This window comes from Armigeres subalbatus, chromosome 1 (genome assembly GCF_024139115.2).
Source record: "Armigeres subalbatus isolate Guangzhou_Male chromosome 1, GZ_Asu_2, whole genome shotgun sequence".
Taxonomy (NCBI): domain Eukaryota; kingdom Metazoa; phylum Arthropoda; class Insecta; order Diptera; family Culicidae; genus Armigeres; species Armigeres subalbatus.
The window spans coordinates 177,711,721-177,738,327 of record NC_085139.1 but is presented as its reverse complement, the minus strand read 5'-3'; the positions used below and the strand labels follow the sequence as shown (position 1 = coordinate 177,738,327).

General features: G+C 41.4%; 1 protein-coding gene across 1 annotated transcript in view; it reads left to right on the top strand.

The window, feature by feature from the left end:
• Positions 1 to 26,607, top strand: part of LOC134205559 (putative uncharacterized protein DDB_G0279653) — a gene marked incomplete at its 5' end in the record, with an annotated part of 128,451 nt that overhangs the window by 86,596 nt on the left and 15,248 nt on the right. The window contains 2 exons of the mRNA XM_062680890.1: positions 5,823 to 6,168; positions 20,926 to 21,226. Coding sequence (XP_062536874.1) covers positions 5,823 to 6,168; positions 20,926 to 21,226 — 647 coding nt within the window. The remainder of the gene's footprint in view (positions 1 to 5,822; positions 6,169 to 20,925; positions 21,227 to 26,607) is intronic.

The following is a 26,607-nucleotide window of genomic DNA, read 5'->3' as shown; positions in this document are numbered from 1 at the left end:
TGACGTGAATCGTCAATATTGTATGTAAGCTGTAAGCAAACTTGTTAGGAAGTGAACCATTTCAGCGTAGAGTGGCGTTAATTTACGCATCTCAAGTTTTACGTGCTGTTTACTTTTTATAAATTTGCCTTTCTCGTATACAAAGTATACGTAAAGGCTATATGTTCGCTCCAAAAACAAACTTTTTATAAAAGGCTCGGAGACTCATAGTGTTATATACCAATCGACTCAGCTCGACGAATTGAGGTGATTTATTTTTTTTCCTAAGCAACGGAGGGGGAATCTGCTCAACAGACATCCTTTTTTTTTGTCCAGGAAGTGCGGGGTTAGGGGCCACCTCCAACAGCAAACGAGGGAGGCAGGACTGCATCCCCGACCCGCTAAACCGTTTCCATTGCCGCCAAGCCCATCGTCCCTTCGGTACAACCAAAAAGTAATGCTTCGCCGTAGACCTCCAGCGTAATATCGTCAGCGAAGCCGACGATTACCACGCCCACCGGGAACTTCAACCTCAAGACACCGTCGTACATGACGTTCCATAACACCGGACCCAGTATGGAACCTTGCGGAACCCCTAAAGTTATGTCAATGCACTTTCGACCCGTGACGTATACCAGTACTCGATTCTGGAAGTAGCTTCCGAGAATCTTGACTCGGGAATTCCAAGACGCAGGAGCGCATCTGCAATAGCTGCCCAACTGGCACTATTAAAAGCATTCCTCACGTCGAGAGTCACTACTGTACAATAGCGCACTCCCCTCCTCTTACGCTGGATAGCTATCTCCGCGGATTTGGTAACCGACAAGATAGCGTCTACGGTCGACTTACCCTTTCGAAAGCCAAACTGGTTACTCGATAGGCCATCCGCACCCTCCGTGCGTATCAACAACAAGTATGATGTCTTCCACATACGAGGGCCAGGCCTCGCCCCTTCTTCCGTCCGCTGAATGCTGGTCGTATAGTCGATACTGTAGCGAACCGCCAGGTGGTCGCTGTGAGTGTAGCCATCATCTACCCTCCAGTTCGAACTACCCGTTTGGCCGTAACGTAACGTAACGTAACGTAGGTACTTTTGGTACCGACATTAGCCAAGTGCACATCCAACATGGCTAGTGATTCCAGCAGGATCTGCCCCCGTTGATTCGTGGACCGGCTTCCCCATTCCACGGCCCAAGCGTTGAAGTCCCCCGCTATCACCACCGGCCTACGCCCCATCAAGTTAGCCGTCAAACAATCTAGTATTCGACCGAATTGCTCGATCCACCATCGAGGAGGCGCATAGCAGCTGCAGAAGAAGACCCCGTTGATTTTGGCAATGACGAAGCCCTCGTGTGTCGAAGACACCAACTCTTGGACTGGGTATTTTCCCGTTGTCCATATCGCCGCCATTTTAGACCCATCGGTGACCCAATTACCGTTCCTGGCGGGTACCCGGTAAGGATCTGCTATGATGGCGATATCCGTCCCCCATTCAGCAACTGTCTGACACAGCAGTTGCTGGGTTGCATTACAGTGGTTCAGGTTTAGCTGCGTTACCTGCACTGTGATTTTGCAGCACGCTTAAACGCCGGGGTGCTTGCTGTTCGCAGCTTTGCTGGAACAGATCAAACAGTTGGGAGGGTTCGTGCAGCATTGTGCCTTATGTCCCTCCAATCCGCAGCGTCGACAGAGCTTGCTTCTGTCAGGGCCTTTGTAGTCCCATTGCTTGTGCCCCGGTTCCAGGCACTTGAAGCAAACTTCGGGTTGCTCATATATGCCCACAGGGCATACCGACCACCCCACTTTGACGCTCCCTAACTTGACTACATTGGAGGCGTCCGCTGCAGATAGCCGAACCAATGCTACCTGTGTCCCTGCCGGACCTTTCCGTAGCCGAACGGCTGCGGTGGACGCCTCCACTTCACACTGTCGCCGCAGTGCCGTGACGAGCTCTTCGACTTCGGTGATCTCGTCCAGGTCTTTAACCCTTAGATTCACCTCCGTCGTGAGTGCCCTCATCTTGACCGTCTCGCCTAGGACTTCCTCCGCCAACTTCTTGTAGGCGGCGCCCTTTTGCGAGACGCCCCGCTTTAGCTCGAGGATCATCTCGCCCATCCGGGTACGTTTTATTCGACGTACGTCGGAGCCGAGTTCACCGAGCTTGACGTCACTCCTCATCGCCTTCAAGACGTCCGAGTACTTAGCCTCGTCCGTTTTGATGACTAGGGCATCGCCCCTGGAGCGATTGGCGCCTACCCTAGACTTCTTTCTACCCTCATTCGCCTGGACCATCTTTTCGGCCCTTGACGTCTTCGGTTTCCTCTTGTTCTTGACCAGGGTCCAGAAGGCGTCATCCCCCTCTATTTCCCTGGTCTGAGGCGGCTGAGAGCTCTCAGCCTGCCGTAACCCCTTACCACCGTCTTTCCTGGGTGGACGGACCTTTCCAGGTCCTTCCTCCCCTGGTTTTGGAGGTACCTGGCCGGGGTTCAGCTTCCCAGTCCCACTACCCTTGTTTGGGGTAGTAACCCTCCGCATTTTGGAGCGGCCGCCAGGGAGCTTATCCCCTGGAGACTGTCTTCCCCGTTTTTGTGTCTGCTCCGTTGGAGCAGTCACCCCCGACGTGCCCGCGAATACTTGAGCCTCAGTCTGGGTAGTTTGGTACCACCGTCTTCGCTGGCACGCCTTCAGTCGATTCGACCTTGCCCGAGTCCGCGAATCCTTGGGCCTCAGTCTGGGTAGACCTCGACTCCACCGAGCCCAGCATGACGCTGTAAGGGACAATTACTGTGGAGGGTGCCCAGGTACCCCACAAGCTTCGTTAAAGGCCTAGCTTATTATTTCACCCCCCTGGCCATGCATCCCCTCGGCACGGGTCGCTTAACGCCGGAATTAGGGGTTAGGGACGATGGTCCCGTTGGTCGCACCCACTCACTCTAGCTGATGTCAGAAGGACAACAGTGCCCAGGCTGCACTACCAGCTAAGTACGCAACCCTTAGCTGGCGGTCAATTGTCATCGGAAGACCCGTGGAAGCGTGAAATTGGAACTTGTGAGGACCAGAGCTGTGTAGGTCGCTCCTTCCCAGATGTCAACTCACCATTTCGCAGCCCGTGTGTATGTGTGTGTGTGCGTACCAAAAGAGCAAAAAGTCTAGCTCACTTTTTTGTACTTACCCTTGATCGATTTCTTCGCAACATGTTGCATTCGCTGTATTCTGCCCCATTGTTTCCTATTGAAAATTGACCGAATTGGACTATGGGCTCAGAAGTTATGGCCAAAATAATTTCTTTTTTCATACCAAAAGTGCGTGGAAATTACTCACTCGAAAAAAACGAGGAAGGCACCATCACCGCTAGGTGGATTAATCTGGTTTTTTTTCAGTGTAGAACAAGCCTGAAAGACAAAGGAAAATCGTGCCTACTTGATGAAATTATTTTTCCGTATCATCATTCCTACGCCTCACCAATTTTTCGCGAAAATTTTCGGTGAGCGTTTATAAAAAAAAATGACCAAAACGGGATTCGAACCCAGAACATCAAAAAGATTACACTGGTTTGCGACGTGACGAACTTATGAAGAATAAGAAATCACGATAATAAACACGTAAAAAAAAGTGGACTGCGCTCACTCTAGCAACACCACCACATCGACTGCTTATTGGGGATAGAATATTTAGGAAATATCGTTATCTCTCATCAGGCCTATTTTCTTTCCCACAAAATAATTCCTCGCAGAAAATCTGCGTGAGTGAGCATCCTCTGCTTATGATTAGAATGAGCATTACGATCCTTGAATGTTAGTTATTATTAGTTAAAATAATCACTCAGTGTAACCTGAATGGTCAAAGACGGTGATCCTGTGTGAACTCTCATCGATTAATGGTTTTCAATCACGTCTACCTTGCAGTGAACAAAACGTGAACAAAACGGTAAACAACAAGGCAGTATTTGGCAAGACAAAAGAATGTTTCTATAGCAACCCGCGCTTGCAGTTCCTTATGTAAGAGGCTGCGTGGGACTCGTAAAGAAGAAAAGTGTAGCCAGTGTCTTCTCTTCCGCTAAAAAAACAACTGAAAAAAATCATGTTTTTCAGCACTGAACTCGAACGTTTAGCAAACTGTTTAATTATAAAAATTGACTTTCCATGTGGTTGTTTATTGTTTTAAGATCGCGGTGATATCACTTGATCAAGATCCTTTGAGCTGGCGTGATTCATAACTAAAAGTGACTAGGCTTGGGAGAACTTACTTCTATTATTGTAAAATAATGGATTCTTCCATAACGATGACTTAATTGTTCAGACTTGATGTTGTTTTCATCGATTTCCCGACCAAAGATCGGTATCTTTCAATATTTTCGAAAAATATCAAAATAGATCTCTGTGGGGAAAAATTGAAATCTCTAAAAACTAACCGTGCACCCAGTTTGAGTTTCAGAACTTGCTGGAATTAATCATAATGTTGCTTGAGAAATAATGATAAGAAGAGAGTAAATGTATTTTTAACATACGCTAGGAAATCCCGGAACATCTACGGTATCCGTGGATTGATATTAGATTTTCAAAATCGCAATATTTAAATCAAAGTTATGCTTATTTGAATATTGCCTACACAGTATAAACACATAAGTGATGTAGCAATGATGTTCTGATCTCTCCACCAGTAGCAAAATCTCAAAAAGCTCATAATGGACGCATTTCATGACACAGAAGTGAGATCAATATATCAAAAGGAAGCCATTTTCATCTGTAATCGATTGATATCATCGTACAATTGAGAAACAGTAAATAGAAACATTTGTATAAGGTAAAAACTGATCATGGTTTGAACTAAAATGTATCGTGGTTTGAACTTGTAAATGCAGTCATGTTCTACTGCTGTCCGCTAGGAGCGCTGCATGCGCCTAGCTGAAGCATTTTGTTTACATTTCCAATATGAAAAAATCGCAATTTTCATATCGATAATTTAGACGATTTTTACACGTTTTGAGTTACAAATCTAATGCGAGAAGATGAATAGTAAAATAAATTTGCTTTTCTTTAGGTTTCTGCAGGTAATTGGTATTATATTTAGGAGCTGCTGCCAGAAGTTCAAACCACGGTACGTATTTAGTTCAAACCATGAACATAATATAATGAATTAATATATAATGAATTAAGCTTCCATATATACTAGAGTTCGCAGCTGTAACATGTCTCTGTAATTAAATAAATGAACTTTGTTCTGACGGCTCATTCCTGCCATTTGGTTCAAACCATGATTGGATGCCCTATATTTTGCCTATCTCAAACTCTCTATACTTCTGTACATAAAACGATTATTAGGGAATATAAAGCGAAATATCTTACACGATTAGGTTCAGAAACTCAATACATAATTAGCTTCAACTCAACAAGAAAGTTCTACTGAATATATAAAAATAACGTACAGCTACATTTTATTTATATAAATATCATTGGATACAAATTCAGATTTGGCCCCGTTCTTTGTGTATTACTCTGTCGCATTTCAATTCAACAATGGCTTGATTTTCATACATCACTAAAAGTCAACGACTTTATGGTAGAGAATGAAAGATGCTGTCTTAATAAATATCTCCCTGAAATGCTAGAATGAAGACTTACGTTGATATCAAGGCAAGACCTTTAAACATAATATGGATTAAATGAACCGTCAACGCTACGTACTGCGAAACACCTGATTTTTATGCAATCTATTGCATTTTACCTACATCTTACTTGTCGTTCTTCATTGTCGGCTTTGTTTTGTTGTTTGCAACCAGACTAACTAAAATTTTCATCAATTTTCTTCTCTGTTTTCCCTTCTTACCAATCTATTCGCAACAGCGAACAAGAAAGCCAAACTCATCACTGGCGGCGGCGGCGGCAACAGCAGCAGCAGCAACGGAAACGGTCTCGTGAGCCCCACGACCAGCAATGGCAGCGCTGCAACCAAGACGGGAGCGATAGTCGATGATCAGTACTACGGCCAGCAACAGCTCTACCAGTCGCGCTCGAACTCCGCTCTCTCGTCGTCCAGTCACGGTCCGAATCTGGTGAACAAACAGCTCGTACTGCCATTCGTCCCGCCGGCCTTCCCGAACGGATCCGCCGACGGTTCCAACCACCTGATCAAACCGTCCGAATATCTTAAGAGCATCAGCGACAAACGGTCCAACGCTGGCTCCCAGAGGTTAGTACGCGAATCGTTAGTCGTTCTAGTTCTCAGTCATTTCTAATCGGTTCGAAGGCGTGTGCGTGTTCAAACGGTTTGATGTAGTTCGCTAAGATCACATGTTTCCGAAATCAAGCCTTATTTTGTGCATATCGGTTCGAAGGTGAAGTGATATAAAATACTGATTTGCTCCACTTGTAATTTGAACCACTCGAAGGCAACAAGTTATTGACCGGTAATTGCACACGCAGAAGAAAAAAAAGTTACCAACTTTCATCGCAAATTCGGTCACAAATTTAAACTTTTCCCAACGCAGAGCGGCAAATAATAACCTACAGGAAAGAAGAGAAGACAAAACGCCATGAATTTCAGTGATTTCAATCGTGGAAATTGTGAGTGAGAGTGCCTTATCGTGGAGCATTAAGCATCGGCGTTGAAATCTGCAAATGTGCGTGTTTGTTAGGGTGTCCCAAACGAAATTCATTTTAAGAACGGAGCCTTTTTTGACCAAACTACAATTACATAGATAAAATGATGCTCTATGATACTTAGAGTTTGTATTATTATTGAGATCATATGATAAATCTCGCTTAACTTTTCAAAAGGACCTAAGTAACATTTTTTTCATGAATTAATTTGAATACTGCAATCAATAGCTTTCATCTTGTTCTGTTGATTGCGCTTTTGAAAAGTTAAGCGAGAAATATGCAGAATCTGTAGAAAACGTGACATATACAAATTTGCTTTTATAACAATCGAGCTGCAAACTGCAGCATAAGCCTCTTCAACAAAGCAAAAAAAGTTATTTTTAAAGAAAATGAAACCCGATATTTTCAATTGTTTGAATATTTTTCAAAACAATTTCTATTTGCTGTTCGATATTTCTAACAAGTAATTAACTTTTTCTCGCTTACAAAATCATTTTGGAATTGTAAATATTGCATGGTACTGACTAGCACATGTTTAAGAATGAAGCTTTTTCGACTCAAATAATAACATCTCGTTCGTAAAGTATTTTCATGATATGCATGATATGCAAGCAACAATATTCAGTTATTGTCAAAGTGTCACGATTCACACAGATTGACACATTTTTTGTAAAAATATGTGAAGAGAAAATCTGAAACGAGATGAGAAATGCATCGAATTACGATTAAGCAAGTTTTGGACACCCTAACAATCCCAACATCTGTTTCTCTCCGTGTCATTTCGGGGAAATTTCCGCAGCCTGTGAAGTGAAATTAACTCCAACAAATTCGAGTTGAGACCCCCGTAGACGGTCTGCTGGATGGTCTGTGCTAGAAAAAAAGAGAAGGGTGAAAACGAGAAAAGTCCAGTGAATGGTACAGTGATGATGGTGTGAGTGTCTGCTTGGTTGGCATTGGATCGAGTTATTAGCATCTATTGATAATTTTATTACAATTTCAACCATAATTCTCTACGCGCCATACTCTGTCTCTCTCCTTCCGTACCTCAATGTGTAACCGCGAGCTTACCGCAAGGTAGACAGCTAAGTGAAGTAGTGGACGGGAAACCACTCAACAGTGGTCGAGTGAGGGATTGGGTATTTCCGAGTACTTCAACGGTCTATGTCGCATTGGAAGGAAATATACGAAGCATTCACTGGGTCCAGAGTGTATGTGATCAAATTATCCATGGAGCCGTAAGTCAAAGTTTGTCAATTGGAGCTTTACGATTGGATCACGAACCATTCTGGAGAAACAATCCGAGGCCGATAACTCCAGTCATCTTTCATGTCATCATTCGTTTCTATCTGATCAACACGAGGTATTTTTATATAAAGAAATAAAAAAACATGATCCCGTTACTATTTTAAAATTTGAATAACTAAAATAGTGAGGCAGTTATTTTTCATGATTATTTGATTTTTAATGTGTTTCTGTTTTTCTAATTTTCTCGAATGTAACAATTCCCCAAATGAAAAAAAATCCCCGAAAAGAAAGTATCTCCTGCAAATACATTTTTGCAATCAACTGATTGCATCCGAAGAGAGCAGCATTGAAAGATACGTTTAAGAGTTTCTTATTGGATATGATCAGCTCAATTTCCTTTATCCTTTTCCTTTATACTATAATCCTTTAATAGTATTTGATGTTCTTGATCCAGCAATTACAATTGAAAGTATTATGGTAAATATTTTTCTATCTTTGAATTAAACTCCTTTCCATTATAAACCCTCTTAAGAAATATAAGACAATAGTGGATGTGAATCATTTTTATTAAAAATATCGCGTTTGCTCGGAACCTGGCAATGATAATATTAATATTATTTTAGTAAAAATGCTTAGAATTAATTTTTTTACAGTTAAGTAAAACAGTACGACCCCCTAATTTGAAAAATTAAAAAAATATATTTTACAAAATTTGTCACAAAAGGGCCACTCTAATTACAACTTACACCAAAAATCGATCTTTTCTTGTAGATAATTTCGTCTGAGAACGTAAAAACTTTAGAGCTGATGGTTTTCGAGTTATCGAATTATGTCGTGAAATTTTACAAATTGTACGCCGTCGCCACCGACGATTTTCGGACCGGTACACACCTCTACTGCCGTTCTACGCATAATTGTCCCATGTACATAGGGAATCTCAGCAAACATGGGACAAATATGCGTATGACCTCAATCTAGGACAATTGTGATTTAAATATTTGCTCAGAAACACAGCATACCACTTGGTGCAAGAACGCTGCCTACTTGAACAATAGTGTGCATGCGACAATAGGTGGATCCGGCTTCAAGGATTTTACGGAAACGGTCATATCTCAGGTTTTTGTTGTCTGATCTGTGACATCAATATATCAATCAACTCAGGAAGAGCTCTAGTTTAGGTGAACAATATAAAATAGAGTCGATTCACCAAGCAAAAAATTCAAACGCTCAATAAATATCATTTTTGACATGCCCTCAAATAATCCGGATTATCTCCGGTATCCAGCGGTCTGAACATGGATTTGAACCAGTTTTCCAAAACTTGAACATTGTAAGAACCAAAGAAATCGATGATATGGAAATGCTAATATCATCTTCCAAACTTGGACGTACATGTTCATGATAGCATTAGAGGCGAAAGTATAGAATTGATAGTTCCGTTAGGATACGGCAGGCATGAAGAATGTTTTTATAGAAGTCGATTTGAAAGCGAGCGGAGGGCAATATTTGTGATGGCACATATCACACGACTTTCCTTCTGCCAAGCTCCCGTATGAAGGGGGAGGGAAGAATATCAGTGTGGAAGCTGATATATCTTCACTGGCAAAAGGAAGGTGGTTTGACTTGCTCATATGCCATCGCGTGCGGAAGGATTTGCTATCGACGAGTACTGTCTCCAAATTTCTAATATGACATCAGCATTTAGTCGAATAGGATTTTTATTGCACAGTTCTGTTTTCTCATTGCGTCCGTCTCGTCGCAACCAACTTGGCTGCCTCGGAGAGAACAAAGCAGAGAAAGGCACTGCTGCTGTACCGTCGACCAATAACAGCTGAATTGATGGATGCCCCCACCAAGGGTAGTACACTAAATTAATGAAAAAGAAATCGGTTGATTTTTTCGCAGAGTTATGGTCATTTGAATTTCGATAAAATTTTGCCTGTCCCGATCATTCTGGCCAACCCCTGTAGATGTGGTCCCTTCTTCAGAAATAGGCGTTAGCTCGAGATAAGACGAAAGTGAATGAGCTTCCCTTTTTAGAAGTAGGCGTTTGCTCAGAATAAGGATGAAAGTAATTTCTTGTTTTGGTGCAGCTGAATTTGGCTTTATATCGGGAGATGCTATCATCTGAAGAAGACATTATCTCTTCCCTTCGTCTTCTTCAATGGCTCTTCATTTCATCTGAAAGTTAGGCTATGACTATTTTAATATTATTCCCACAGTTATTAATTGAAAGTTTTCTTGCGCCTGCCAGTTGCATGAATATCTTGTGTGGCAGTACAAAGGATACACTGTGCTCAAGGAGCCGAAAATTCTTCCCACTCAAAAGTCAAGGATGTTATCGATCATTTAGTAATTCGCGTTCGATCATTTAGTAGTTTGCCAATAACTCATTCCAAAAGCTGAATTTCGAAATGTGTTGTATGGTGGACTTCTAGTGCGAAGGTTTTTCTACAACTCTGCCTAATGGTTTGTTGCTAGAATTCAATTCATAACGGAGTTATAGCGCTAGTTGCAGTTGCTTAAACTAAATGATTGTAATTTTGCAATCATTTAGTCCAAGTTACTGAAACTTTAGCTATAACTCCGTTACTAGTGATATTCAAACAACGGACCATTAGGCAGAGTTGTAGAAAAACCGTCGCACTAGAAGTGCACCATACAACACATTTCGAAATTCAGCTTTTGAAATAAGTTATTGACAAACTACTGAATGATCGAACGCGAATTACTAAATGATCGATAACATCCTTGCTCAAAAGCATCTAAGGCCGAACGGAGAATCAAACTTGCAACATGCATTCGAGGAGTTGTTACATTCGGAGAATTGTCGGACAATCGTATCTATGTATATTGAACAAATTATTATTCAGTCTAAAACTGAAAGTCTCTTCAATTAGGATTTTAACAACATAAGAGGGTGCAGGGATTGCAGAAATCGCTTTCAATAGATAACGAACAACGATAAAAGAAAGGCAAAAAAATCTTCGAATCATAACAAGCCATGAAAACAAAACCATCGCACTTGTATACTGATCTACACTTGTACGACTGAAGTCGGGTCAAGTACGAGACACTGAAGACGAACAACAGTAAGGTTGAGGTCGAAATACGTATCTGTCAAGGTACAATCAAGTGGTGGAATTAAATGGGAAGGTACAAACTCGTCTAATGACAAGTGAAGACATTCCACTAAAAGTCTCAAAATAATTTTCTTAACTTTATCCTGTTTCTAAAATATCTTTTGTGTATACAGACATTATAAGTGAGAGATTTTCTCAAGGGGCAAGTAATTCTAAACTTTGCGATAATATTACTCATTGTCTCGCAGTAGTATTTCGTCATATTTCAAGTATCCACGATTTTCAGCAAACAAAGAAACGGTTGCTAGCTCGGTTGTTATGGCGTTTGTCAGTTAGTTGATGAAACACTGTGTTCCCCCGTATAGGAAACACCTGATATCAACCTTCTACAGATTTTAGAAAACTTTTTAACCTTTTTTTATATTTTTCACTACTACTAGAATGTATAGTTTTTTTAATTCATAAGCCACTCTTTGGAATATTTTTTGTGATGCTTGTTCTTTATGGCATTATAAATTTACTCTAGGCTGCCAAAATCTCGGAATAACTTTGAAAATGAAAGATTGATTTTGGATTTTAATAATGTTTCTCTAAAACCCAGTGTTCTCTACCAAACAAAATATTTCAATACATCTATCTATCTATATATATAAAAATGAAATGGTCTGTGTTCGTATCCGCATAACTCGAAAACGACTGGATGGATTTTCTTCATTGCTTCAGCAAATACGTTCGTTATCGTTTCCGACAGGTTTATATGATATTTCCTCATGCGAAAATCACAAGTAAGGTTGAGTAAATCGTGAAAAACTAAAATTAAGATTCGTATGGAAACTGTATGGGGAGTTCATAATGCGCAATTTCGCCTACTATGCAGGACAACGTCTGCCGGGTCGACTAGTACTTTTATAGAACCACGCTCAGCCATGCTTAGCCAAGATGACTAAGCCAGGGCCCATCAATTATTCCAAGAAGAAAGACGTTGGTACCGTACGACCCAGAACCACCCACGACGACTGTCCGTGAAGTGATTGTGAGTTTTTTTTGTGTTGCTGAAAACTCAATAGCTAGCCGACCATAGGATTGTCGGATACTGTCTTCTGTCCTCAGTTGGTCAAGGCTGGATCACAATAGCGCGTTGCGCTAGCATTGCGTTAGCCTGACCCGTTGTTTTGAAAATGGCAATTTCCTTATCAACCAGCACAATAGTGCGTCGTGCGTCGCGCGTAACGCGTTGTTGTACTAAATGTTCTAAATCAACCGCGTCACAGCGTCGGGCACGTCGGTTTTGAAAATATTCTAATTTAGCGCGTTGACGCTGACGAAAATCAAGCAAATAACCAACAAATATCGAGATATCGACACCTAAATTTTCATTGCTATGATTTTCAAAATTTATTAACAATGGTTCATAAAAAAAATTAAAACGAATTTGAAGTGAATCAAAACATGGTATTTATCTGGACATCAAATCTGAAGATCCGTACATAATATATAATTCAACCTAGTTTTAAATCTTATCTAGTAATTTTCTCAAGACTTTCTAGGTGTTCACTAAAAAAATCGTAAATCACATTTTTATTTTATTTTATCTACTTTGTCGTTTCTTCGTTTTCTCCTTGAGGATTTTATATACTTGATGCGATATTTTCCTTTTCTCTATTTTCTACAAAAAAAATCCTCCGATCTCGATCCATAATTTCACTTGTAAGGATTTTCTTATACCTTCAGAAATTCTTTTAGGAATTTCTCCGGGAATTCCTCCAGGAACTCTTCCTTTATTACTTCCGGGATAACTTCCGGGAATACCTCCATGAATTCTATAGTGAAATCCTCAAGGATTTCATTCTGGAATTCTTTTTGCAATTACTTCAGAATATCCTTAAAGAATTCCTCTAGAAATTTATTTAGGAATTTTGCCCAGGAATTCGACCAAGTATTTCCCCAGGAAGTTTTCCGCGGAATTGTCCAGGAATTCTTTCTGGACTTCACTCGGAATTTAATCCAGAATTTCATTCGGAAGTTAATTTAAGAGTTCCTCTAGGAATCTACCAAGAGTTCTTCCAGGAATTTCTTCAGAACAAACCCCCGGAAATTCATCCGGTAATTTCTTCAGCAATTCATCTGGAAAAACTTTCAAGATTTCATACGGGAGTTTCTCCATTAATTACTTCTGGTATTTTTCCGTAAATTCCTTCAGTAACTTCTCCAAGAATTATTTCAGGACTTTATTGTGAGAATTCCTCCCGAAGTTCTTGTGGTAGTTCCTCCGGCAGCTCCTCCAGGATTTTTTCCAAGAGTTCCTCCGGGAATCCCTCCTGGAACTTGACAGGGAATTCCTGGAAGATATTTGGCAGGAATATCACGGGAAATGGGATTTCGGAAGTTCCTCTCGAAATTCAACTCCAGGTATTTCACCGGCTGTTCCTCTGAAAATACCTTCGGTAGTTCCACCAGTAGTTAATCGGAAATTATTCAGCCTTTCTTTCAGGAATTCATTTAGGCTTTCCTTAGGAATTTATCTACAAATTCATCCAGTTGTTCCTCCAAGAATTTCTCTGGGAATTCTTCCAGGAGGTCCTCTGAGTATTCTTCCAGGAGTTCCTCCGGGAATTCTTACGGAAATTCCTTCCGGAGTTCATCCGCGAATTTTAACGAGAGTTCCTCCGGGAACTCCTCTAGGATTTCCTCGGGAAATCTTCCTGTAGTTCTTCAAGAAATTCCTCTAGAAGTTCCACCGGCAGTTTCCCGAGAATTTGGAGGAACTGACGGTGAAACTCCCGGAGGAATACTCGTAGAAACTGCCGGTGGATCTCCCGGAGGAATTCCCAAAGGAACTGCCGGAGGAACTCCCCTAAGAACTCTCGGAGGAATTTCAGGAGGAACTTCTGGAAGAATTCCTAGAGGATCTTCCGGAGGAACACCCAGAGAAACTTTCGGAAGAACTTTGGGAGGAATTCCAGGAGGAATTCCCTGAGGAACTTCCAGAGAAAATCTCGGAGGAATCTCTTTCTCACTGCACAGTAATTAGCTATTAATTAGGTAATAGTTGTCCGTTGCTTTTTTGTTGAGCTTGTTGGTGTTCCCCAAAATGTGAGCTACAATGAGGTTACCTTTAGTTTGTATTCTGGGCAATTTCACCTTAACGAATTAGGCTGATATAATATAGAGCCTAGGAGAAACGCGTATAGAAAATGTAACTCTGCCAACACTGCAGACAATATTCTGCATTAAAGAACAACACATGAAATGGAAGAAATGGTTTATATTGATAAAATTTTACAAACCGGCATTTAATCTAACAATAGAATTCAACTAACAAAGCAATTTAATTTAACAATCTATTATTGATTTGATTGTATTATTGCAAACAAATGTAAAATGTATTTAATTTGTTTTTCAACGAATGTCATTAAATCAAATTAAGCCACTTTCAGTATTTTAATCGTACGATTTTATTGGCTGTGATTATATTCCGTGCTAAGATAATTAGTATGTGCATCCGCGTTTGTTCCATCCCAACCCCTAATATATTGCTTTGAATGGTGCATGATCTGCGACAGCTTTGCAAACAGCAGATTTATTTTCAAAAAGTGTTGAACTATACAGCACTTATTTTCGGATCAATGTTCATTTTGGGACGTTTATTTTTTGCTTCTTCGTTAATCATAACGATATCTTCAAAACTACATATTCTAAATGTCAATCCTGATAGAGTCCAAGAACTGCTGCCGCAATGACCTTTCTGATGATAGACCTCGCGTTTCCTAAAGACAACTGTGAATGATCAGCATAAGGTCATGCGCTAATTCGTCCATGGCGCTAATTCCCGTCATATCAAATTTAAATTGTTTTTTTTTCTAACTTGATAAATTTTGATTTCTTCGTCGCGTTATCGCCTGTCGAAGAACGCATTGCCAAACTGACGATATGAGCTATAATAATATTTCACATCAGATAAAACATCATGCAAATTCGAACATACATTTATTTTTTCAAATGATCCGTGGCCCGCAGTGCGGCGTAGCAAAGTCTTGCTGTTATTACATGACCAATGGACGGCTCTGCCCCATTGATTTTTCGGATGAAAAAAAAAACAAAAAAGCCTATGATAGTTTTCGAAATATTTTCACGCTAAAAATGGTCCGCCCTGTGCTTTCTCAGGACCTTTGTTCGTTTGAAAGAATTCTACAATGCGCGTCACAATAGTTCCTGTTTGAACGGCATTTTGTAAACAATATTGGAGTGAAAGTGTATGTGCGACATTTTCCTAATATTCTAAGAATTCTTTCACTTTAAGTAATATTTCTCTGAAAGCATTATTGATCTGATAGAAAAGTATTGAAGTCACTCCCGGTATTTACAAGTGGATGCTAATATGTACATGTATTACATTTGACTTGAATCCCTTCAATGTGATTGTTGAAAGATTATTTTTGATTCAACAGAAGTCCTAACTATAAAGCTTCGCTGCTAGATCAATTAATTGCGACCTCATTCATAGTGACAATGTCTTCTAGTAGATTTCAAATAAGCAGCTCTCGCTTTATGTGGCTGAACACCGTTCGGCCGAATGTCATTTAGCGGAATGTCATTTGGCTGAATGTCATTTGGCCGAAGGCCATTAGGCTTAGAGCTGTTGAATATACCATTTTGCCGAACAGACCATTAGGCCGATAGGCATTTGGCCTAAAGGGTCATATAGCCGAATAGGTCATTTGGCCGAATACGTAATTTGGCCGAAAAAGTCTTTTTGCCGAATAGGTCATTTGAAAAGGTCATTCAGCCGAAACGGTCATTTGGCCGAATATAACATTTGGTCAATTAGGAATTTTAGCCGAATAGGTTATTTGGCCGAACAGATCATTTGACCAAATAGGACATTTGGCCGAATAGGGCATTTGGCCGAATAGGACTTTTGGCCGAATAGGACATTTGGCAAAATAGGACATTTAAGCGAATAGGACATTTGTCCGAATAAGACATTTAGCCGAATAGGACATTTGGCTGAATAGGACGTTTCGCCGAATAGGACATTTGACCGAACATATCATTAAGCTAAATAGGTCATTTGACTAAACATTTCATAGAATAGGTCAGTTGGAAAATGATGTGTGAAAAGTGACATGTCTCACTTCTCACTACTTATTTGCCACTTCTCACTGTGAAAAGTGAGTAGTGCGAAGTGGGATGTCTCAATACTCACTTTGCACCCCTCACTTTTTGCAGTGAAAAGTGAGAAATGATGAGTGACCTTTGTCACTCCTCACTATTAAAAGTGAGTAGTGCGAAGTGAGTCGTCTCAATACTCACTTCGCACTCCCCACTTTTTGCAGCGAAAAGTGAGAAATGAGGAGTGTGAAGTAAGACGTCTCACTTCTTACTTCTAATTTCTCACTTCTCACTGTAAAAATTGAGAAGGGCGAATCAGCCAAATGACCTATTCGACCAAATGAAACATTCGGCCGGATGACCCGTTCGGCCAAATGATTTTCGGCCGAATGGGTTTCGGCTAAACGACCCTCGCCCGTATGTAGTTATCCACCATCCATAATTAAAAATAAATATCTAAATGAACAAAATCGAAAAACTCTTCGGAATTGTGAAAGAATATTTTGAAAATCCTCAAAATTTCCCGAATTTTTTTTGTCACCCCCTCAAATTATTATTTTTGGGCAATCCTAGGCAATGCTAGGGAGGGAGGCATATTTTAAAAAAAATATTTGTATCGATCCAAAGTATGTTTGTATAAAATTTTTCATGTTTGCAAGTAAGTGGAAAAAACATCCAAACTTTTTTGCAATCTACTTCAAATGACAAGAAAGCTCAGCCCTTTGGCGGAAAGACCCGTGTTATCTGCAAACAAAGATTGTTGACACCCTGATACATAGTAAATTAGGTGAGTCAGAGATAAGAATGTTATACAATATGGGCCCCAGTATGCTGCCTTGCGGAAACCAGCTCTTATGGGTAATCTATCAGATTTCAACTACTGATAGTTTGCCTACAGCAAGCGATCTGTTAAAAATTAATGTATGTACAGAATAAAATTAAAATTAATCAATTTTACGAGTCCACCTTCGTGCCAAACACTGTCAAATGTTTTCTCTATATCAAGAACAGCATTTTTCATCTATTTAGCTTACACAGATAACAATGCATCAACAATTTAACGCCACAATAAACGGTTCGAGGCCGCATCTCTCCATCATCGAATGTGCCTGTGCTAAAGTTGAAGAACTGGCCTTTGATTCTCAACCTGCACATTCTCTCATTAAGTGGCCACCACCCGACCACGCGCCTTGGCATATTGGCATATTGCCCATCACTATGAAAGCTGTTGGTGGCCCTCCTTAGCCGTGCGGCTACAAAGCAAGACCATGCTGAGGGTGCGGGTGGCTGGGTTCGATTCCCGGTGCCGGTCTAAGCAATTTTCGGATTGGAAATTGTCTCGACTTCCCTGGGCATAAAAGTATCATCGTGTTAGCCTCATGATATAAGAATGCAAAAATGGTAACTTGGCTTAGAAACCTCGCAGTTAATAACTGTGGAAGTGCTTAATGAACACTAAGCTGCGCGGCGGCTCTATCCCAGTGTGGGGATGTAATGCAAATAAGAATAAGAAGAAGATGAAAGCTGTTCCCATCTCGTGTGTGTTTCCGCAGCTCAAAACGTTTGCATCATTGATCCCTTCCAACAAACCTTCTGCAACGCTATGATGCCGAATCCACGGTCCTTGAGTACATCGGCGAGTATGCGTTTGCTTCCGATGAAGTTGAGAGATTTGCATTTCCACGAAGCGAGTTTCCAATCGCTAGTCCCTTTTCGTCGCAGTGGACTTTGCCGATGGTTCCGGTCCATGTTCTCTCGTTGATTATCCGTTGGTGTTTTTTTTTAATCTGGCTTGCAGGGCCTGACACCAACAATCTGAATTTACGGAGAACCATTCCGCCTATATTTTTGGTGGACCTTGGTGCACATTTTTGCCTAGGACGATGATCAGCCGCTTCTGATGTGGGGAACAGAGGCTGTTGTGACGCTCCAGCATGGAGAACAGACGCTCAGTATTATTTGCACCTCCAGAGAGGAGCAAACCCCCTTTTCCTTGTCAGCATATGACCATAGCTTCCACCGGGATTGGTTACCTGATATTCCTTAAGGTTGCTCGTATCCCGGCCAGCACCACGAGGAGGTAGGGATAGGAGTTAAGAGGCTAAGTATTACGAGATGGAGTCTATTTCATTCCTTCAGTTACGCAAAGAACCAATGGTACGCTTTATCCAGCACATGCTCATAACCCATACAAAAGAAAGTAATGAAAAATGGATTGGTTGGCTTACCTGCTTCTAAACTTTTCGGTGTCTTTCTCGCTCATTATGAAAATAGTATTTTGGTCATAACATTTGAACTCATAGTCCGGTTTGATCAATTTTTAATAGGAAACAATGAAACAGGATTCCCCACCGAATGCAATTTGGTTTAGCAAATCGGTTAAGAGTAAGTGTCCAAAAAGTGGAAGAGACTTGAGCTTAAAGTTTTGAAACGATCTATTTCGGCCATAACTTTTGATGCCATAGTCCGATTCGGCCAATTTTCAATATGAAACTATGGGGAAGGAATCGGAAACAAGGATTCTCCGTCGATGCAACTTGTTGAGAGCGGGGAAGGGTCGTTTCCGCTTTGGCCGAAGGCCACTAGACAGAAAGTTGTTTGGCCGAATATACAATTTGGCCGAACAGATTGGACCGAAAGTCTTTTTGCCAAAATGATCATTGGCCGAATAGGTTATTTGGTCGAATAGGAGATCACCGTTCGGCTGCACGGTCTTTTCAGTCAAATGACCTTTTCGGCCAAATGATGCGTTCGGCCAAATGACTTTAGAGTTCAGATTTTATTTAGTGATATTGCATTTTATACGCATTATTAGAAATTTCCGAACCCATGCCGTTTACCCTTTTTTTAAATTATTGCTTATAGAATTTTTGGGAAAAGTTCCAATAGATTTTTTTTCGAATATATTTTTTTTGTTTCTTCTCCTTAATGGAACATTAGACTGTCAATTGGGTCAATTCAATCCCGTTTCTCTCTAGAAATGTTACAGCAATCACGATTCAACAAAAAGGCTCCATGGGAGGGCATCCATCAAATATGCTATTGTTGGTCGACAGTACAGGTACAGACAAATAGACTTAACACTTGAGATTATTCCATCGTCCACTAGTGTTATGTCTGTGTATCTGTAGTACAGTAGCAGTGCCTTTACTCTGCTTTGTTCTTCTCCGAGAAAGCAGGGTTGGTTATGACGAGAGGGACGCAAGAATAAAATAGAACTGTGTAATAAAAATCGATGATGTCATATTAGAAACATAGAGCCATTACTCGTCGATAGAAACCGTTTTCCGCACGCGATAGTATATGAACAAATCAAACCACCTTCATTTTGTCCGTGACGAGATATTAGCTTCCACACTGATACTCTTCACTTCTTCTTCATATAAAGGAAGGCAGAAGGAAGATCGTGAGACTTATATCGTCACAAATATTGGTCTCCGTTCGCGTTCAAATCAACTTCTATAAAACAAGTCTACATGCCTGCCACCTCTTATTCTATCGTGGACATGTACATCTAAGTTTGGAAGATGATATTAGCAATTCCATAGAATTGTAAAAAAAAAGCGTTTAACCACAGACAAACAGACATGACACTCATAAAATTTCCATCGTTCACTGATTTACTGAGCAATTCAAATAATCATTAGTTGGCCAATCGATCACTCGTGGCGTGCACATCGGATTAGCTCTACTAACTTAAATCAACAGATGTCGTTAGTGTTTGAACGACGATGAATTTGATAAGTGAATGTTCAATGTGTTATGTCTGTTTGTCTGTGGTTTTACTTAATGTACTTCCATCTCATTCATTGATTTTTTAATTTTTAATTTCGTTTACCTCTCTGCGTTGGATTTTCGTGTTTTTACTTTGACTGTTTTGACAACACCAACAAAGTCCCCGTGTAGAAGCTTCAGTCAGTTGAGAAAATATAAATTACATGGTTCAAGAGTTATACGTTTCATGGTGCTGACCGAGTATTCTTTTGTCAGTCTGTATACTCTATACACAGAGCCGGATTTAACCGGAAGGGGGCCCCGGGGCCAACAGCTTGTGGGGGCCCCAAAATGTACAAAAAAGGTTGGTTTTGGTACATAAGAATTGTCTATACACGATGACTCACAACATCCCCCCGATTCAAACTGCCCTTTCGGTTTATCGTGTTTGAGATAGATGACAACATGTTAAAATCATATACAGGACTCCACGAGCTGTCTGTTACAACAAAAGCGGCAAATAGATGATTCATTATGGAGAATTCGTCTTGTTCGATTCTCGCCTCTTTTTCCCAATAAAATATTTTTCAATTGATGTTATTCGATGGCATAAAAAGTGTAAAAATACATTAGAGGCGGCATTCAACAGTGTACAGAGAAGCTCCCTGCTACTTTTTTGATCAACTCGATTTATACTCAATAATATATTGTTTACTTGTCATCATTAAGTACCAATCATTACAGGCCAATAACCATGCAGATACATTCCAAATTGCCAACTAACTGAAAAGTCTACTCTGATTTCTATGTGTGTCTCAATTAATTGTATAAGAAATCAAATTTGTTTGAATGTTTGTAGGTTTAAAGAGCCGGTTCCCCTCTTTGTAGATACGCATATAAATATCTTTGAACACGCACGCCCGAAAATACTAACTTCTATCAGGCAACCGATCACATGATACTATTTGGACCGTGAAAATTTATAAACATTTATACTGCGCTTTTATCCGATTCTACTCTTTCCTTCTTTCCCTCATTTTGCTTTCTGTGGCTGTAAATGCATTTCCACCGATTTTAATTACATCTCTCCACTTTTTTCTTTCTACCCCCTCAACTCGGTGATTTACGCGTGTGGCCGCGTTTGCGTCCGCTGTCCGATGATGCTGATTTCTCCAACATCGGGCCCGATCTAGATCTTCCGACACCGAAGACTATATGCCATTGAACGCAACCATCACGGTACAGTCGGGACCGGATCCGCCAAAGCCACCTCCGCCGCCACCCGCTCCACCGATGTTGTTCCCACTCAACGGCGGCGGCACGATCAACAGCAACGGCAGCAAAGCGAACGCCAATAAAGACGGCAGTCAGACCGGAACGAACAAAAGCTCGAACGGCAACGTTCCACTGCCACCCCCGCCGCAGGATTCGACGATACGAAAGCAACAGCAGCCACTGTCGGCCATATCGATTCAAGACTTGAACAGCGTACAGGTATGTATTGATGAGCGATTCCAGATTGGGATGATGAGTAACTTTTTAGCTGATGAGGGGTCGTCTGTAAAAAAACCATTGTGATTCGAATGATTGGAAGCAGTTTGATGAAACGTGTGATTATTTATAAACAGACCTATTTCCCAAGATTTGGTGCTTCTTCTTCTTCTTACTGGCATTACATCCCCTACTGGGACATTACAGACTTGCAGTTTAGTGTTCATTCAGCACTTCTTCAGTTACTGAAGAACTATGATTCTAAGCCGAGCCTAGCTACCATTTTTACATTCGTGTATCTTAGCCTTAGCCACGATGATACATTTTACCCAGAAAAGTCGAGAAAATTTTCCAATCCAAAAATTTCCTAGGACGGACTGGGAATCAAATCCAGCCACCTTCAGCGTGGAACTGCAAGGAAGAGTAGATGCTACCCTTATTTATTTACAATTTATTTGACGTACTACAATAGAGATAAAAAGTGTTCGAAGATCGTATTATTTCCATGACCAGGATATCCAATCATGGTTTGAACCAAGTCACAAAACCAAGCTGCAGGCGTTAGCGCGTCGTCAGTGCGACTATTCTTATATAATTTCTATTATGGCTGTAAAAATTGAATAATACTTACTTGATACTTGATGGGTTACAGCTCTTCGATGAACCTACGCCGAATGGAGTATCCTTCTCCACTGGACTCGATCCTGGGCCAATCGCTTCCAGTCGCCCTGAACATTGAGCGCCCTCAGGTCCTCTTCAACTGCAAAAAGCCATCGTGTACGCGGCCTTCCACGAAGCCTGCGGTCTCTTCCGGGTTCTCTACTAAATATTATCTTCGCTTGACGTTCTTCCGGCATACGAACAACGTGACCAGCCCACCGTAGTCTGCCGTGTTGAATAGCCTTAATAATATCCATCTCTTTATACACCTGGTACAATTCGTGATTCATGCGACGCCGCCAGATACCGTTCTCTTGTTTACTGCCGAGTATTGTCCGCAGCACCTTACGCTCAAACACTCCGAACAGCCTCCTTTAACGTCCATGTTTCATGGCCGTATAAAGCCACCGGAAGAATCAGAGTAGTATACAGCGCGAGTTTTGTTTTCGTTTGCAGACTACGGGACTTAAGCTGGTTACGAAGTCCGTAATAAGCCCTATTTGCAGCTGCAATACGCCTTTTCACCTCGCGGGTAACATCATTATCGCACGTCACTAATGTTCCAAGATACACAAATTCTTCTACCACTTCAAATTTTTCACCATCTAGCACCATTTCGCTACCACCACCACTAATGAACCCACGTTGATTGCCAGCGACCATGTACTTCGTTTTGCTGGTATTGATCGTGAGTCCAATCCTCGCTGTCTCCCTCTTAAAAGGCACAAAAGCCTCTTCCATGGCACGGCGATCAATTCCGATAATATCGATATCGTCCGCAAATCCCAGGAGCATATGCGATCTTGTGATAATGGTACCGCTTCTTTGCACACCAGCTCTCCTAATCGCTTCCTCGAGCGCTATATTGAACAGTAGATTCGAGAGTACATCACCCTGCTTTAATCCATCTAAGGTAACAAATGACGTCGATATTTCATCCGCAACCCTTACGCTTGATTTCGATTCGTCCAACGTTATACGAATCAGCCGTATCAGTTTCGCCGGAAAACCATGTTCAAGCATAATTTGCCATAATTCATTCCGTTTCACAGAATCGTATGCCGACTTGAAATCAATAAACAGATGATGTGTCTGCAAGTTGTACTCCCGGAATTTATCAAGGATCTGTCTCAGGGTAAACATTTGATCCGTCGTTGATCGGCCCTCACGAAAACCTGCTTGGTATTCGCCGACGAAGGACTCTTCAAGCGGTCTCAATCTGTTGAACAGAATACGGGACATAATTTTGTACGCCGAATTAAGGAGGGTTATTCCTCGGTAATTGGCGCACTCCGGTCTGTGCCCTTTCTTAAAGATAGGGCAAATGAGGCCGTCCAACCAGCTAGCAGGCATTTCCTCGTCTTCCCATATTTTCGACATAATATGGTGCAGAACTTCATAAAGCTGCTCACTGCCATGTTTGAGAAGTTCAGCCGGGAGCTGGTCCTTCCCCGCAGCCTTATTGTTTTCAGCTCTTTAACAGCTTTTTTAACCTCATCTAGTGTAGGCGACTCCACAGCTTGTCCATCGTCGCTAATATTTATTCTGCTCACCGATGCACCGTCACTTCCACTATTCAACATGTTTTCGAAGTGTTGCTTCCACCTGGCAGCCACTTCGGTTTTATCTGTCAGCAAATTCCCTTGTAGGTCGTTGCACATGACGGGAGATGGCACTGTCTTTCTCCGCACGCCATTGACAGACTCATAGAACCTCCGCATATCGTTCTGCTCCATTTTTCCTGCGCCTCGCTAATCACTTGTTCTTCATATTCTTTCTTCTTCCTGCGGTGGGTTCGTTTTTCGGCTGCTCTTGCTTCCTTGTACCGATCTCTATTCGATCGGGTACCCGACACCAACATCCGGCTTCTGGCAACGTTCTTCTCGTCTGTCACTCTCTGACACTCCACATCGAACCAACCCGTCCTGAGTCGCCTCTGTGCAGTGCCTACCACTTCTCGTGCTGTTGTGCTCACCGCTCCATGGATCGACTCCCATAGATCGTTGATGTTGTCGCTAACGTTGCGTTGATTGCACTTATCCGTTCGTCGAGCTTCTGGCGGTACTCAGCCGATACTCCTTCCGCCGACAATCGCTGGATATTCTAACGCATCGTTCGCTGTGATCTTTCGTTCGATACAGTTGACAACCATGATCGAATTTTACTGACAACGAGGTAGTGATCAGAGTCAATGTTCGGACCTCTGAATGTCCGCACATCGATAACATCCGAGAAATGGCGCCCATCTACCAAAACATGGTCTATCGGGTTGCAAGTTTCACCATTTGGGTGTCTCCAGGTGTGCTTTCGGATGTTCTTTCGTGCAAAGTAGGTGCTACTGATTGACATCCCTCTGGCAGCAGCAAAATTTACTAGCCGTAGGCCGTTGTCATTGGTAGCGGAGTGAAGGCTTTCCCTACCGATTATGGGACGGAAAAAGTCCTCTCTACCGACCTGAGCGTTAGCGTCTCCGATAACAATTTTCTCGTCATGCTTTGGGCATTCTCCATAGGCTTTATCAAGGCATTCATAAAACGTGTCCTTCACGTCGTCGGATTTATCATTTGTCGGTGCGTAAACGTTGATTAGGCTGTAATTAAAGAATTTGCCCCGTATCCTCAACACACAGATTCGTTTGCTAATGAGTTTCCACCGCTTCATCTGCTTGCCCATCACTACGAAACCAACTCCATGCTCTGCTTTTCCGCCGCCGCTGTGATAGATGTTATACTTGAATGCAGTGTTGGTCGTGGGGTCCACGGCTCGGAATTCACGTTCTCCGGATCTAGGCCATCGGACTTCTCGAATAGCGGCCACGTTCATTCCAACCTTCTACAGTTCACGAGCCAGAAGGCTCACTCGTCCAGGTTCATTTAGGGTCCTGACATTTCAGGAACCGAGTTTCCAATCATAGTCCTTATTTCGTTGCCGGGTCGGTTGCCAAAAATAACGTTCTCTTTTTCTTCTATCTCCATTTTTCGTGGTATTTAAGAGGCTTCAGTAAACTACCTTACCGGGGTCGCGTTACCTACATCGCGATGATGGGGTTGCCACCTTAGGTATAGCTGACGCGATACAGCATTTCGTTAATCAGCCGCTGGGTACCAGGCAGACGCTGTTTGAGCCGCACCTCCTGGTGAACAGACGCTCGAGGCGTACCTTCTCACTCTAGCTGATGTCAGAAGGACAACAGTGCCCAGGCTGCACTACCAGCTAAGTACACAACCCTTAGCTGGCGGTCTTTTGTCATCGGACGACCCGTGGAAGCGTGAGATAGGGACTTGTGGGGACCAGAGCTCTGATGGGCGCTCCTTCCTTGATGTCAACCCACCATTTTGCAGCCCCCCCTGTGCGGTAAGATACGCGGCTTCAAAGCAAGACCATGCTGAGGGTGGCTGGGTTTGATTCCTGGTGCCGGTCTAGGCAATTTTCGGATTGGAAATTGTCTTGACTTCCCTGTGCATAAAAGTATCATCGTGTTAGCCTCATGATATACGAATGCAAAAATGGTAACTTGGCTTAGAAACCTCGCAGTTAATAACTGTAGAAGTGCTTAATGAACACTACCCTAGTAACATTTAGGTTTTATACAAGTTTTATAACACTCTTAAAGAGTAAATTATGGTCTTCAAGAGCGTTATAAAACTCAAAATGTTACTAGGGTAAGCTGCGAGAGCTGGTAGGTAGACAAAAACAGGCAAAACAAGTATTCGCGAGTATGTTGCCTACTTCTCGTTTAGTGAGTAAGGTTCACAGATTTCCACCACTGGTCATTGGCGATGTTCCTCCTATTATTTTGTCATATTCCGAATATTTTTTTCTAATTCTGAAAGAAACTCTAAAGAAAATTCTAAAGAATTTATTTTGGAAAATAGAAACATTTCCTTTGAAAATTCAGAAAAATCCTTAGAAATTCTAAAAAAAAATCAGGTGGACATTCTTTCTAAATTATACTGGAAATTCTTCGGAATTGGATGTTTATCGGAAGATTTATCATAAATATTAATTTCTGAAAATTCATCCACCGCTAGTTCTTCGAAATTTCCACAAAATTGTTTTTGGAATTCTCCCGTGAAATTGGAAATGGAAATTCTAAAGTTTTTTTGTGTAGACTCCGAAAAATTTCTTGTGAATATTCCGAAGAATTGGAGCTCCAGAACAATTATTCTTGAAAATTCAGAAAAAGTTTTCGTGGATTGAAAAAAAATCTGTTGAAACAATTTTTGGTGCAAATCATGGAAATTAAAAAAAAAATCAGTTAAAATAAAAAAAAATGTGCAAATTAAATATGTAGTTCCGATCGAAGTAGAGTGATTCAGATCCGACATTGTCACGGCCGATTTTTTTTTGTTTTATTATTCCGCAACCCTAGACAGAACAGAAAACAACGTCACGCTGCTGCCGGCTAATACTGGTTTTTCAAAATTGCAATAAATGTACCCTCACAAAAAACTCCTCATTATATTCATGAGTTCACACATGGATTTTTGCAATGGGGGTAGCGAAATGGATTCCATATTTCCGACACATATATTCCATGCGCCCACATGCATTACATGAGTGTTCATACATACTATCCATGTGGGTCATAGTATTCATGTGTGAATTCGTATGCAAATAAGTATGTGCCGACGCCTGATATGCATATTTCAAAATACATGGATTTGTGCCATAAAGTATGTGTAGATTTTCCTGAGTGTATGTGTATCTCGATGACCAATTTA